The sequence below is a fragment of the Oratosquilla oratoria genome, chromosome 12, assembly GCF_046742065.1.
Source record: "Oratosquilla oratoria isolate Oo_2021 chromosome 12, ASM4674206v1, whole genome shotgun sequence".
In the NCBI taxonomy this organism is placed as follows: domain Eukaryota; kingdom Metazoa; phylum Arthropoda; class Malacostraca; order Stomatopoda; family Squillidae; genus Oratosquilla; species Oratosquilla oratoria.
This window is the reverse complement of record NC_134788.1, coordinates 35,131,351-35,146,091: the sequence shown is the minus strand read 5'-3', so window position 1 is coordinate 35,146,091 and position 14,741 is coordinate 35,131,351. Positions and strand designations below refer to the sequence as shown.

Here is a 14,741-nt window from a genome sequence, read left to right as displayed (position 1 = left end):
TAAACTCAAATCCTTTCGAGGGCCAATAAGGCACTTGCTTGTTATGGTCATAAACAGACCTGGTAACTACATATTAGTGGGAAATGAGCAAATAAAAGAACGTTATTGCTAGAAATGACACCATGAAATCCTACCATTGCCATAAGAATGAAAGGTGGTAAATGTTTTTATGTCTCGTCTTAACTGTTTTGTATTTTCCTCAAGTGTAACAAGTAACTCCTTAATGATGCGAGGAAGTCTTACAAGATTATCATGAAAGGGAATTACTTTTTGGGTTGTATTGAAATAAGACTTCCTGGCTCTATGTTGTGCTTTATCTATAACATATTTTGGATATTTCAAACCCGATGCAATGTCATATATTTTTCCTATTTCTTGGTCTAAAAATTCTGGACCACAAATTCTATAAGCTCTTAAAAAGATGGATGAAAAAACAGAAACCTTAGTATTAATAGGCAAAGAATTAAATATTAGGATGAAACAACACAGGTACAGTATAAGGACGGGCCAAATGTCCAGTGGAGTTTTTGTCCATGTTAGGGACACAAACCACAACATTGACTGGGACAACGTCAAGAAAATTGTTGATTGTAATTCAGCTATAGATAGGAACATCATTGAATCCTGTTTCATAAAGAACAATTTTGATAATAATATTAACTTGAGTTTAGGTTTATTTAAACTAGACAATTTTATAGTTAATAGGATAGTAAAACAGTACCAAATTTCCTAATTGTACCAAATGTCCTGTGGACCTTTCGGCCACATGGTTTTGTTCTTTTGTATTTTTGTTATTATTATTATTTCTATGTGCATATTAATGTGTATGTATATATTTTTTCATTTACTGTTACCATTAATATTTCTATGTGTATATGAGTGCGTATGTATGTATAACGTCCGGAGGTTTTATGTGGCTACAACCTTTCCAGTTTTTTTATTTCTGTTAAATATTGTGTTCTGTTTTTTTTTTCTTTTCTTTTTTTGTACAATTTGATAATAATATTAACTTGTGTTTTGGTTTAACAATTTTATAATCATAGGATATTTAAGCAGTACCAAGTTTCCTAATTGTACCAAATATCCTATGGACCTTTCGGCCACATGGTTTTGCTCTTTTGGATTTTTTGTTTTGTTTTGTGTTACTATTACCTTTCTTATTTCCATGTGTATATGAATGTGTATGTATTTTTCTTATTACCACTAAGATTTCCATGTGTAATTGAATGTGTATGTATGTATAATGTCCGAAGGTTTTATGTGGCTATAACCTCTCCCTTCTTTGTTTCCTCATCCCACCATTCACTACCCTTTCTTCTATTTCCCCCTGTCCTTCTTGTTCCACACACCATCCTTGCACACTTTATGACTCCCTAATTGAACCATCCCCATTCCTCCTCCACACCCAGCTCTACTCTATCCTTTACTCCCTCCCACTCCTCCTTCAGCTTCTTTCCGTACTCCTTCTCCTTTAAGCAGTTCACTCTAAGCACTTCCCTACCTTTTGTCCCTTTCCTCTTTCTCCATCTATCCTCCACTCTCAACTTACCTTCCACCAAAAAAGGAAACAAAGGAAACAAAGAAGGTTGTGGAAGAGAAGAAGCGAGCATTCACAGATTAGTTACAAAATAGGACGAGGGAGTCATATGAGAGGTACAAAGAAAAGAAAAGAGAAGTAAAGCAAAAGGTAAAGGTTGCAAAGAGGAGAGATGTGAAATGGGGTAGGAGCATGACAGAAAATTTTGAAAGTAATAAAAAGATGTTTTGGAAAGAAATTAAGAGAGGAAGAGGAGGCGAATCAAGTAGGGAAGGTAAAAAGTGCAGATGGAGAGATGATAATGGAAGAGAAAGCAGTAAGGGGAAGATGGGCAGAATATTTTAGGGAGTTGCTAAATGTGAAGGAGGACAGGGAGGGAAAGATAGCTGCAGTGGGAAATGCGAAGAAAATGAGAGTGATGAGTGAGGAGAATGGAGGAGAAATAAGGAAGGATGAGGTGAAGGCAGTTGTTAAGATGATGAAAGCAGGTAAGGCACCTGGTCTGGATGGATGCCATGCAGAATGTCTGAAAAAGGGAGGTCAAGTGATGGTGGACTGGTTGGTGAGGTTATTTAATGTTTGCTAGAAAGAGGGTAGAGTACCGGAGGACTGGAGGAGTGCCTGTATAGTTCCTCTTTACAAGGGAAAAGGGGACAAGTGTGAATGTAGTAGTTTCAGAGGGATTAGCTTGTTAAGTGTAGTTGGGAAGGCTTATGGGAGGATCTTGATTGAGAGGATTAGGAGAGGAACAGAGGGAGTGATTGGTGAGGAACAGTGTGGGTTTAGGACAGGTAGGGGTTGTGTAGATCAGATTTTTGTGGTAAGACAGATATGTGAGAAAGCTATAGGAAAAAGGTAATGATGTTTTTTTGGCTTTTATGGATCTGGAAAAGGCTTATGACAGGGTAGACAGGAAGGCACTGTGGGAGGTACTACAGATATATGGGATAAGAGGAAAGCTGTTAAGAGCAGTCAAGAGTTTTTACGAGAGTAGTAGAGCTTGTTAGGATTAGAAATGGAGAGAGTGAATGGGATGTGTTATGTGTTATGTCGCGCTGGCTGTTCAATCTTTACATGGATGGGGTGGTGCGAGAGGTGAATGCAAGGGTAGTGGGTCAGGGGTTGGAGATGGTTAAAGAAAATGGAGAAAAGTGGGAAATAAGCCAGTAGTTGTTTGCTGACGACACTGCGGTTGTAGCGGGATCAGAGGAGGGATTGAGGAGGTGGATGGAGTGAATAGGGGGGGGGGCGTCCTAGGATGAGATGGATGAATGGGGTGAAAGGGGCATTACAAAAGAGAGGAATGTCTGTGGAGGAAGGACGGGAGAGGACAGAAGATAGGGGTGAATGGAGAAGGGCTGTGTATAGATGATGCCGTAATGCACGAGGGGAAGTGGGTGGGGGATGAGGAAGTATGAGAAAAAAATTGACACAACCCGAAGGGATTTCTCCCCGCCTTCTCCTTTTCTGCATGAGGGGACGGAGAGGGGAGGTTGCCGAATTTATGAAGCGGCCTTGCTGTGGATGTGCTGTGTCTTGCGACACTGCTTCTGACCCAAGGCGGTGGACGGGATGCAGGGATGACTCGTCATCCAGAAGGTACCAAGATAAGAGGGAGGGAGGAGGGGAGTGGAATATATGTAAGGGGAAGCCTTTGGTATATGTATTTATCATTACTATACTTTTTTTTTCTTTTTTGCATCCGACCTAGTTATGGACCAAAAGGTCTCATGCCGGCATGCTCCGCCTTTCCAATCTTTTGTTAGAAACCCTTGGGGTTCGATGTCACTTCTCTGGCAACGAGTAATACTGCTGTATAACGCGAGTATGGCGATGCATCATCGTGCATCAGGCAGCTGATGCTTCCCGCGATCATTTGACTCGTACCGAAGAGGTTAATGGAAAAATACCACAACAATTCACATTTTTAAAATGTTTTAATATAACTCTTTTTATATCACACATACAACATAAGAACATAAGAATAAAGGAGACTGCAAGAGACCATAAGGCCTACACTAGGCAGCTCCGTACAAACCATCACATTTTTTATTTTATATAGTACATACAAGAAATACAGGCGTATATGTCAAAAGCGCAAATCTCGATATAATAGGAATAACCGAGACATGGTGGAGACTTTGAAGCTGAATTTGAAATTGTGGGATTGCAACACTTTCATCAAGATATAAGTCACAAGAAAGGTGGGGGTGTTCTGTTGTACGTTAGGAGCAATGTCCATGCTTCTGTTCTAAAGTGAAACAAGATGCATATGATAGTTTGAGGGTCCAAACAAATGGACAAAAATGAATGTAGTTGCAATATATAGGCCAAAGTCATTATCATCAGCAGACGACAAGCTGTTGTTTCAAGAACTGTCTAGTTTCTCCAACCGGAACTTTATTCATAATGGGTGATATCAATTGTATTAGCATTGATTGGATGACCCTACACGGCCATATAGGTAGTCGCTTGATGGATTTTCTCGCTGACAAATACTTAATTCAACATGTAAAAGAGCCCACAAGACATGGAAACTTACTCGATCTATTGATCACTAGCCGCGAAAGCACGATAACCGATGTATAAGTCTGTGAAGCTATTGCAAATAGCGCTCAGAGAAGTTTTTCGTGAAAAATATCTATTGCACTGGTCACACTGCAATGGGTTCTCTCCTGTATGGGTCATCATGTGACGTGACGTTTGAGAAGATCCTTACGAGAAAAAAAGCTTTATTGCACAGGCCACATTGGAATGTCTTCTCTTCAGCGTGGGTAGTCATGTGATGTTTGAGAACACCCTTTTGTGAGAAAGCGGAATCACACATGTCACACTACAGCGGATTCTCTCCTGTGTGGGTCATCATGTGACGTTTGAGATCACCCTTTTGTGAGAAAACTGAATCACACGTATCACACTGGAATGGCTTCTCTCCTGGGTGGGTCATCATGTGACTTTCGAGATTACCCTTTTGCGAGAAAGCGGAATCACACATGTCACACTGGAATGGCTTCTCTCCTGTGTGGGTCATCATGTGAAGTTTGAGATTACCCTTATGTGAGAAAGAGGAATCACATACGTCACACTGGAATGGCCTCTCTCCTGTGTGGGTCATCATGTGATGTTTGAGATTACCCTTTTGTGAGAAAGCGGAATCACACATGTCACACTGGAATGGCTTCTCTCCTGTGTGGGTCATCATGTGAAGTTTGAGATCACCCTTTCGTGAGAAAGCGGAATCACACATGTCACACTGGAATGGCTTCTCTCCTGTGTGGGTCATCATGTGATGTTTGAGATTACCCTTTTGTGAGAAAGCGGAATCACACATGTCACACTGGAATGGCTTCTCTCCTGTGTGGGTCATCATGTGACGTTTGAGATCACGCTTTTGTGAGAAAGCGGAATCACACAAGTCACACTGGAAAGGCTTCTCTCCTGTGTGGGTCATCATGTGACTTTCGAGATTACCCTTTCGTGAGAAAGCGGAACCACACATGCCACACTGGAATGGCTTCTTTCCTGTGTGGATCATTATATGATGTTTGAGATTAACCTTTAGTGAGAAAGCGGAATCACACATGTCACATTGGAATGGCTTCTCTCCTGTGTGGGTCATCATGTGACATCTGAGATCACGCTTTTGTGAGAAAGCGGAATCACACATATCACATTGGAATGGCTTCTCTCCTGTGTGGCTCATCATGTGACGTTTGAGATCACGCTTTTGTGAGAAAGCGGAATCACACAGGTCACACTGGAATGGCTTCTCTCCTGTGTGGGTCCTCATGTGACTTTTGAGATGACCCTTTCGTGAGAAAGCGGAATCACACATGTCACACTGGAATGGCTTCTCTCCTGTGTGGGTCATCATGTGAAGTTTGAGATCACCCTTTCGTGAGAAAGCGGAATCACACATCTCACACTGGAATGGTTTCTCTCCTGTGTGGGTCATCATGTGCCTTTTGAGGAGACCCTTACCTGAGAAAGCGGAATCACACATGATACAATGAAATGGCTTCTCTCCTGTGTGGGTCATCATATGATATTTGCGATAACTCTTTTGTGAGAAAGCAGAATCACACAAGTCACACTGGAAAGGCTTCTCTACTATGTGGGTCATCATGTGATATACGTGACAATCTTTTGCAAAATATAGGTCACACTAGAAAGGCTTCTCTCCTGTGTGGGCCATCACTTGATGTTTAAGATGAGTTGTGAGATAGCCGAGCTATCGATGATACATCTGGTTTTCTTTGTTGATACCTTTCTGAAAAAAAAAGAGATTAACTTTTAGAAATATGTAATAGTAGGACTGTTGGTGTTTTGCACACAAACCATTTCATACATGCCATCCTCTATTATAAGAATAATTTGCCTAAAAACACATAGTAAAATCGATTATCAAAATGGTCAACTGGTCATTATAGCGGTGTTTGCTTTGTTAGCCTAGTTGTGGGTTGAAATTCCATACTTCTCTCCTACTCAAAGTAGTAATTATTAATTACCTACGATGCACCTCGTAGAGGGAACGTAACCCGCATGGAGGGGGGGGAGGGTTGTTAGGGTAGACTCAACCCTGCCCTTCAATCAACCAGTACTAAAATAAACTTTTAAGATTATCTTATCGAGTAACGGTTTATGTCTATAGTAATTGTATATCTGGCATGAAAGGATGCAAACACTGAACACGTTTGATACGTCACCTTATCAATATCTACCAATTTGGCAGCGGCGTTCCGAACTTATGAAGAACTAGGCCAATTAAAGGAACCTTTAATGCAGAGGCATACTACTTGCTTTGCTGTCAAAGTCTTGCATACGTCACATAGGGAGTGTTTTGCAGATAACTTTTTGGGCTAACGGCAAACAAAAAGGAAGACAAAGCGTCCCTCCAAGCTTACTCCTATGTTAACAAAGAATAAATACAATAAAATGTAACTTGTATAAGTGAAATAAATTAAATCACGTTCATACACACTATGACCTTTATTCACCATGTACTCTCTCACGTAATATTGAGTATCCTTGTGTTCCTAGTGTCCAGGTAATTGGAATTAAGTCTATGGACCTATTTACGCTAACTTCTTTTGTCGTCCACACTTCTAAGAATAATCTCCTTTTCTTCGAGCTGTCTCTGTGTAACGCAGTCACTCCTTCCCAGTCAACGTTGTGCTGTAGTTCGTTCATGTGTTTATAAAGTGCTGAGGCTGCATCTTTCCGTTTAACTGCTCGTTTATGTTCTTCAATTCTTGTGGCGAGTTTCTTATACGTTTCTCCTATGTAATCTGTATCACAATCCAAACATCCAATGCGGTACACTACGCACGCCTGCTGAGTGGGTGCTTCCATGTCCAACCCCTACATGAAACCATTTTAATTTGAAAGAATTACAAAGGACAAACATGCCGACAGGAGACCTTTTAGTCCATAACTCGGTCGGATGCGAAAAAACTACAATTATGATAAATAAAATAATAAATAAAATAAATAGATAAATAGGTAAAGTTAGATGATAACCTATCAGGTAAATAGTAAATAATAATAAACGGACATATAAATAATAACAATAAACAAATTGAGAAATAATAACCAACAGTGTGAAAAAATGTCACTTTTAATGTTGTCAATTCCCTTCAGAATCTTAGACCTGTATCAAGTCACCTGAGCCTACGCTTTTTAGGGAAAATAGATTCATATGTTTTAATTGATTTTCGTATGCTTCATTTTTTATAATTGGAATCAGTTTTGTGGCTTGCTGCTGTACTTTTTCCAATCTGTCAATGCCTTTAATGAAAGTCGATGACCATAAGAAAACGGCATATTCCAATTGTGGTTGAAGTCATCAGATCACGCAATCAGTTCTGGAATCTTGTTTGCTTTCTCAGAGCCTGAAATATACTGTTTAGATGATTTGAGATCGTTACTGATAATCAACCCGAGATCCTTTTCACTATCCACTTTTGTTAACGAATTTATAACTTGTAATCGTACTTACTGTTACTTTTACCTATGTGCATAACCTTGCATTTGTGTAAAATTCCATGAGCCACTTTTCAGACCATTAGTTTAAGTGATCATTTGCCATTCCACAGTTTTGTATCACCAGCAAATTTGGACACGATAGATTTCAGTACGTGGTCATTGATATATACTATGAATAGAAGTGGCCAAAGAACGGAACCCTAAGGAACTCCACTTTGTAAGAACATCTTTGCCTCTGCGAGTTCGGTGGATTATATTAGAAGCATAAAGGGCATGACGCTTAGAAAAGAGAAACCCAGTATCAAGAAAGTGGTATCCCAGTTGCTTAAACACCTGTGATATCCTCTCATTGATCCTTATGGCTTTAACACAGGCTGTACTATTCTTGTAGAAAAAATCTTGACTGCTGTTAACAGCTTTCCTCCTATCCCATATATCTGTAAAATCTCCCACAGTGCCTTTCTGTCTACCCTGTCAAAACCCTTTTCCAAATACTAAAAGGTCCAAAATCATCTTAACCCTTTGCTAAAGCTTCCTCACATATCTGTCTTACTACAAAAATCAGACTTTGGACAACATGTAAACGCTGTCAACGAGCAGACGCTAAGTCATCGACTTGAACCCAAGTTGCTGGTTCCTTCTGAGATTTTGATTCCTAATAACCAAAGATGCTCCCCGGGTGAATTGAACTTGTACTTAATCGCACATTTGTTTGTTGTTTAACTTTACCTATTCATTATTTATGTTACTATTATTTCTATCTATTTGTTCATTTAAAGTTATGTTTTCTCGCACCCGACCTAGTTATGGACCAAAAGGTCTCCTATCGGCACACTCTTCTTTTTGAATCCTTTGTAAATAGAAATGGTTACCCTCATAAACATGTATGCACATCATACCCACACCGTTTACAGTGTCCCAGCCCTGTATCCCACAGCAAAATACTGCTTAACACGCCTAGCCTTGAGGAGGTGCACATGCATATATCAGTGCTACTCGCCAACAACCACCACTTGACTACTGTTAATATTGGTCACCAATTACTTAGTCATATCAATACACAACCACATGAATTTCATATATTGGAAACTCCCTAAAATTGGAAAACTGCTCATTATAATGGTGCTGGCTACTACCCTTTTCTATTCTTTCACTATAATGTAAACAAACACATAGTTGCCAGATCAACTCCGACATGAGCCACTGTCCAATCCGTGTACCAGTTATAACTGCTGGCAATATTACAAACCAATACCGAAGGTATATGGCCCTGAGACTCACTTGAGGAAAGATATTACAGAAAAACATAGTCAAAAATCTTTTTATACAGAACTATTAGCGATACTAGAGCTCATGGAGGAGTCATATAACTCAAATTATCTAACACAAAAGTTCTCACGACTCATTCAGATCATCAGATGGAAATTATTGCACTCAATCAAATGCCCGCATTTATATTAATTATAAACTATCATCCGTCACAAAATGATCTTTTAAATTTCACAAAAAAAAAATCTACAGAACAAGAGAAGAGACCACAACTTGGCAAAGAAATATTGACAGCCTTTTTATAGAAATTAAACCAACAAAGAAATTCCATCACTAGAGCTAATCCAAAGAAATGTATTAATCTGAATGGCGGCCATATTATCCATGCCATTTCAACGGTTACATTAATTCAACCAAGATTCTCACCCCTGACCAAGAGGAACTACTTAACCTAGGGTTCAACTGCCTTATTATATCTAAGCTCAAAAAGAGTTAAAAAAAACAAAAAACAAAACAGAATGTGAAGTTTTTATTGGTGTCCACTGTGGGTCATCACATGATATTTGAGATCACTCTTTCGTGAGAAAGCTGCATCACACGTGTCATTCTGTAAAGTCTTCTCTCCAGTGTGGGTCATAATGTGGTATTGAATAGCACTCTTTTCCGAGTATGTTGCATCAAACGGGTCACATTTGAAAGGCTTCTCTCTATTGTGGGTCATTATGTGATGTTTGAGAGCAATTTTTCATGAGTAAGCTGCGTCACACAGGCCACACTTGAAAGCCTTCTGTCTAGTGTGGTTCATCATGTGACGTTTGAGGTGCTCCTTTCGTGAGAAAGTTACATCACACAGGTCACATTGGAAAGGTTTCTCCCCACTGTGGGTCATTGTGTGGTGTTTTAGAGCACTCTTTTGTCGGAAAGCTGCTTCACATTTAGCAACTCCCTAGAATACTCTGCCCACCTTCCTCTCACTGCCTTCTCTTCCAGTATCATCTCTCCATCTGCACCTTTTACCTTTCCTTCTCTACTTGATTCGCCTCCTCTTCCTCTCTTAGTTTCTTTCCAAAACATCTTTTTACTTTCAAAATTTTCTGTCATACTCTTACCCCACTTCACATCTGCTCTCCTCTTTACCTCCTTTACCATTTGCTTTACTTCTCTTTTCTTTGTACCTCTCATATGACTCCCTTGTCCTATTTTGTAACCAATCTGTGAAAGCTCGCTTCTTCTCTTCTACAACCTTCTTTGTTTCCTCATCCCACCACTCACTACCCTTCCTTCTATTTCCTCCTGTCCTTCTTGGTCCACACACCATCCTTGCACACTTTGTGACTCCCTCCTTGAACCATTCCCATTCCTCCTCCACACCTAGCTCTACTCTATTCTTCTCTCCCTCCCACTCCTCCTTCAGCTTCTTTTTGTACTCCTTCTCCTTTTCATTTAAATAGTTCACTCTAAGCACCTCCCTACCTTTTGTCCCTCTCCTTTCTCCATCTATCCTCCACTCTCAACTTACCTTCCACCAAAAAATGATCTGATATTCCCCCACCCTCCCCCCTTAGCACATGTACTAAGGGGAGAGGGTGGTTATAACCACTAAATTATATCCTTTCTCTAGATAACTTAACAGAGAGTATAATCTTTAATGATAACCTTAAAAATTGTAAGATCCCTAACAATATTCTCTACTTGTGCCATGCTTTTATTTTATTTTCATCTTAATGAAGCAGACTTGCTGTGGATGTGCTGTGACTTGCGATGCTGCCTCTGACCCAGGGCAGTGGACAGGGTGCAGGGATGACCCGTCATCCAGGAGGTGCTAAGATAAGAGGAAGGGTGGAGGGGGGTGGAGTGTATCTAGGGATGGAATGGGTGGGAATGATTCTATGCCTTTTTCTTTTAGCCTACTTCCTTTGAGAGGTAGAAAAAGCCTTGGTATATGTATGTATGTGTATGTATTTCTATTTTTTTTGTGCTCCATGAAGCATTGAAATAATTTTGTGAAGTTTCACTAGCTAAGAAAATGTCTGTAATTCAGAATTGTCACTACAAAAAGGATATTTGTAAACCAGGTTACTCACAGAATATTATAACAATATAAAATCGGTACAAAGGAAGTAAAGAAAGTAGTGAGTTCTGAAAAAGACCTTGGAGTGATTATCACAAAGGACATGGCACCTGATAAACAGATAGAAAAAACTGCTATGACCAACAAAGGGGGCCTTTACCTACTTGGATGAAAGAATGGTAAAGAAACTAGTAATCACACTGATAAGGCCAAAACGGGAGTACAGTATACAGCAACATTATGGACACCCAGTACTAAAAAGAATGTAAAGAAAATTTAAAGAATCTGAACAGCAATTAGGAATATGGCCCCAACATTTTCAAAACTGCCATATGAAGAGATTGTTAAAGTTGGAAACGCCAACTCTGGAACAAAGAAGAAAAATAGGTGACCTACTGACCATCTATAGAATCATGAGAGAAATGGTCATTAATACAGAAACTGACAAGTTGGAAAGGATATGCAACAAAATGCCACATGACAATGTCCACAGTCCTACATTTTCTTGCTTATTAATAAAACAATTTCTATAGATGTAGAATAAATAATTCATATTATGCATCAGGGATAAATTCACCATTATATTTTGCACTTCTATTTCATTTATCAAAATTGCACAAAAAGTATGTTTTTGCACTTCTATTTCATATTTACATTAAAACCATAAAAGATTAAGTAAATATAGTATGAAAACAAGAATAGATATAAAAAAAACTTTAAACCATTAGAATTGTCCAATTAGAAATGAAGTCTTAAATCAGAGTTTGACCAAAGTAATATAAAGCCATCATGCACAGTATGAAAAGTGGAACAACTATTATTCTATTTCTCATTTTATCATTATTACTATTATTATTTTGGTTGGAAAATAATACCTCCTCTGTATGGACACCTTAATTAATTCCCTAAAAAGGAAAGACAATAATGTGGCCAATAATTGCACAAGGATGCAACCTGCCAACCTATATAGAAACGTCGGAGATGGGACTAACAGAACTTTCAAAAATGTCTCCCAATATCAAATGAGGAATTCTTTGCAGGTACAGTTTCAACATCTGATCAATTTGGAACATCAATAATTCAACGTCATCAGCTTAATTTATTTTAATTTCATATGCACAGTTTCCTATTTCTGTGTTTGGAAATAAAATAAAAGTGCAAAATACGCAATTGTTTGTGTTTTTATACAGGGATTACCTTTGTCTTGTGGCATTTTGTAGATAATGCCTGACTTTAGAAAATACCACCTTACTGGTTTACAAGAGCTTCACATAATGAACTTGAGGTAAATCATGAGAAAAAATGATGTACCAGGTATTACATTATCCAAAGTCAAGCTACACTTAAGTCCCAATATCCTTAAAACACCCAACAGGCTATTAGATTTGATTTTTTTTTTTTTACAACAGTTTTCCTGTTGATTTCATTAAATCGGGTCTTCTGTTTCAATCAGAAGCATGCAAGTCATGTCTGGGGACTGCATTGGGAAATAAGTATTTTGAAATAAAGAGGAGTATAAAGACAGTGATTAATGAGAGAAACAAGGACAACATTGTTCAAATAAACCATGAAACAAGCACAGTTCTCTCCAATTCTGACCATACCTAAGATTAGAGAACACAATCACAGCAGGGTTCGCTATTCTTTAAAAGATTATTGGATTCGTTATTCTTTACATTAGTACAATCAGATTTGCTGTTTTTGATTTCGATATGTTGGGTTCGCTATTCTTGACATTATCTGAATTAGGGAATACTGTGGGTTGGGTTAGGTTATGTTGGGATAGCCATTCTTTAGATGAGGATCATTGGGGGTCACTGTTCTTGACATGATCCATATATTTTTTCCCAACAGTTTTCCTGTTGATTTGACCAAATTGGGTGTTCCATTTCAATTGGAAATCACTTGTTTGTACTAAACCCCCACCCCCATCTGGAGAGTGCATTGGGAAATAAGTATTGCAATTTAGAAAAGCATGCAAAGCCAGTGGCTAATGAAAGAAATGACAACACTGTTCAAATAAATGAAAAATCAAGCAAAGTATTCTCCTATTCTGACCATATATAACCTTCCCAGTCCCTCTCTCCCTCATGGCAAATAGATTTTTTTAATGATATTTGTTAATTTTGTTTCGTGTATTCGATACGAGATAAGTTGATACAAGATCATTTTCATTCTCTTCCATACATACATATCTTTTACAATAATGTATAGTTATGATTCTACATAATTTTAAGTATTCATATATGTTTGCCAGTCTGCAACCCTTCCCTATATCATCTGCCAGCCCATGTTTAGATACAGTAAATTCATAGTAACATCAGCAACGATTTTCAAAACACTCAGAAGAGCATCTTTATAGTTACCAACAATTATGTTAAATCTCAAGTCTGCAATTTTTACCTGTATCACGACTAGCTTTAAACATTCTGAGTATTTTCAACCCCAGATATGAGGAGTACCACAAATCAACAGTAACATCAGCGGTGATTAGAAAAGACTAGCATGCATCTTTACATATACCTAATTCCACACCTAATTCAAAATTCTTATTCAGTACTTGGAATTGTTCTAAAACATCAGCATATACTGTTAACTACTTCCTAATTCTTAAGGGGCTATTGTTATTTGATAGCCCCCTCTACAATTTTTGAAACGCTGGCTTTCTTTCAACAGAACAAGACCTAATTCGATCTCATTACTAACCTACAGCATTCTAAAGTACCCAACACCTAGACAGCTGCAGCCATAATGGCCTGCAACTTCCAGGCATCAATCTAATGTAGGCTCTGTCTGGCAAACGCCTACAATAATCTTTTCTTTACCTGTGTGGTTTCCTTCTTTGCTTACAACTTTCGTGACACAAATGTCTAAACTATTTCGAATATTTTTCAAATGTACAAAGGCACTTTTAGAAATGTTTTGACATGGTTTACCCCTACTTACCAAAAACATTTGTTCTGAAGAGTTTATCCAATAAATTAGTACACCCACACGCACAAAATCAAAGACCCAGTCGAGAGAAAGTGAAAGTGAAGTGTATCACATAAGCGAAACACCGCAAATCCAATTTCGTAAACAAACCCAAGCGACTTAGCATCATGGCCGCTGACTCCGCCCAACCACAACAAACAGACATCTGCGCTTCGTGTGGCGCGGACGGAGACATTGATCACACCATAGGCTGCAATGGATGCCCTAATTGGATCCAGTACCTTTCCACGGGGCTTCCCCTATATCAAATCATGTTCTTCATAAAAACAAACAGAAAATACACGTGTAAAATGTTTTGATAAGACATACGGGGACGACGACGTAGCGATGAACGAAACAAAGGAGGCGGAAGACGCTTTAATTTGGCAGGATAAAAACAACTCCCCAAAACGAGCAAACTGGCAAGAGATATCAGTGCCTCTCTCTGAACGCATCGAAGAACCCACTTTCACCAACACATACAAGCGACACACCAAAACAAATAACTCAAACAAAGGATCGAGAATATTAGTGAAGCCCCATATTGTAAGTACACACAGCATACCGGACAACAGTCCAATACCAAACAAAGAATCTCAACCAAAGGGAAAGATGCGCCAAATTCTAGGTAGTACTCAACCAAAGGGAAAGATGCGCCAAATACTAGGTAGTAGGCCTACATCTAACCAGGAATCTCAAACAAAGGAGAACATAAAGGATAATCTAGGTAGTACACCAGAAAACCCGAATTCCAGCCAGACTGATATAGTTAAGTTAACCCTAACACCGATAAGGGATGCCCCTAAACTGCCCACGGCTAACCCCAACCCGAAGGAGAAGAGGGACACACCTGGTACCTCGATTGTATCTGTCCAGTAATCTACACCGTCTAACACAGGGCCAGTG

At 38.9% G+C, this 14,741-nt stretch overlaps 1 protein-coding gene across 3 annotated transcripts; it reads right to left on the bottom strand.

Moving 5' to 3' along the window:
- Positions 1-3,455: 3,455 nt before the first annotated feature.
- LOC143031376 (uncharacterized) lies at positions 3,456-13,989 on the bottom strand. 3 transcript variants are annotated; one of them, XM_076195109.1, is made up of 2 exons: positions 13,809-13,989; positions 3,456-5,807 (listed from the first exon to the last, which is right to left on the bottom strand). In XM_076195109.1, exon 2 carries the CDS (start codon positions 5,661-5,663, stop codon positions 4,371-4,373), a length of 1,293 nt encoding a protein of 430 aa, XP_076051224.1. In that variant the 5' UTR covers positions 5,664-5,807; positions 13,809-13,989; the 3' UTR covers positions 3,456-4,370. The 3 variants fall into 3 exon arrangements, with proteins under 3 accessions (XP_076051224.1, XP_076051226.1, XP_076051225.1); XM_076195111.1 differs by having other exon boundaries at positions 3,456-5,803; XM_076195110.1 differs by lacking the exon at positions 13,809-13,989 and adding an exon at positions 6,244-12,073.
- Positions 13,990-14,741: the final 752 nt, after the last annotated feature.

Excerpts from the sequence above, each read along its gene's own strand:
- LOC143031376 (XM_076195109.1), bottom strand. The coding sequence starts at position 5,663 with ATGATGACCCACATAGTAGAGAAGCCTTTCCAGTGTGACTTGTGTGAT.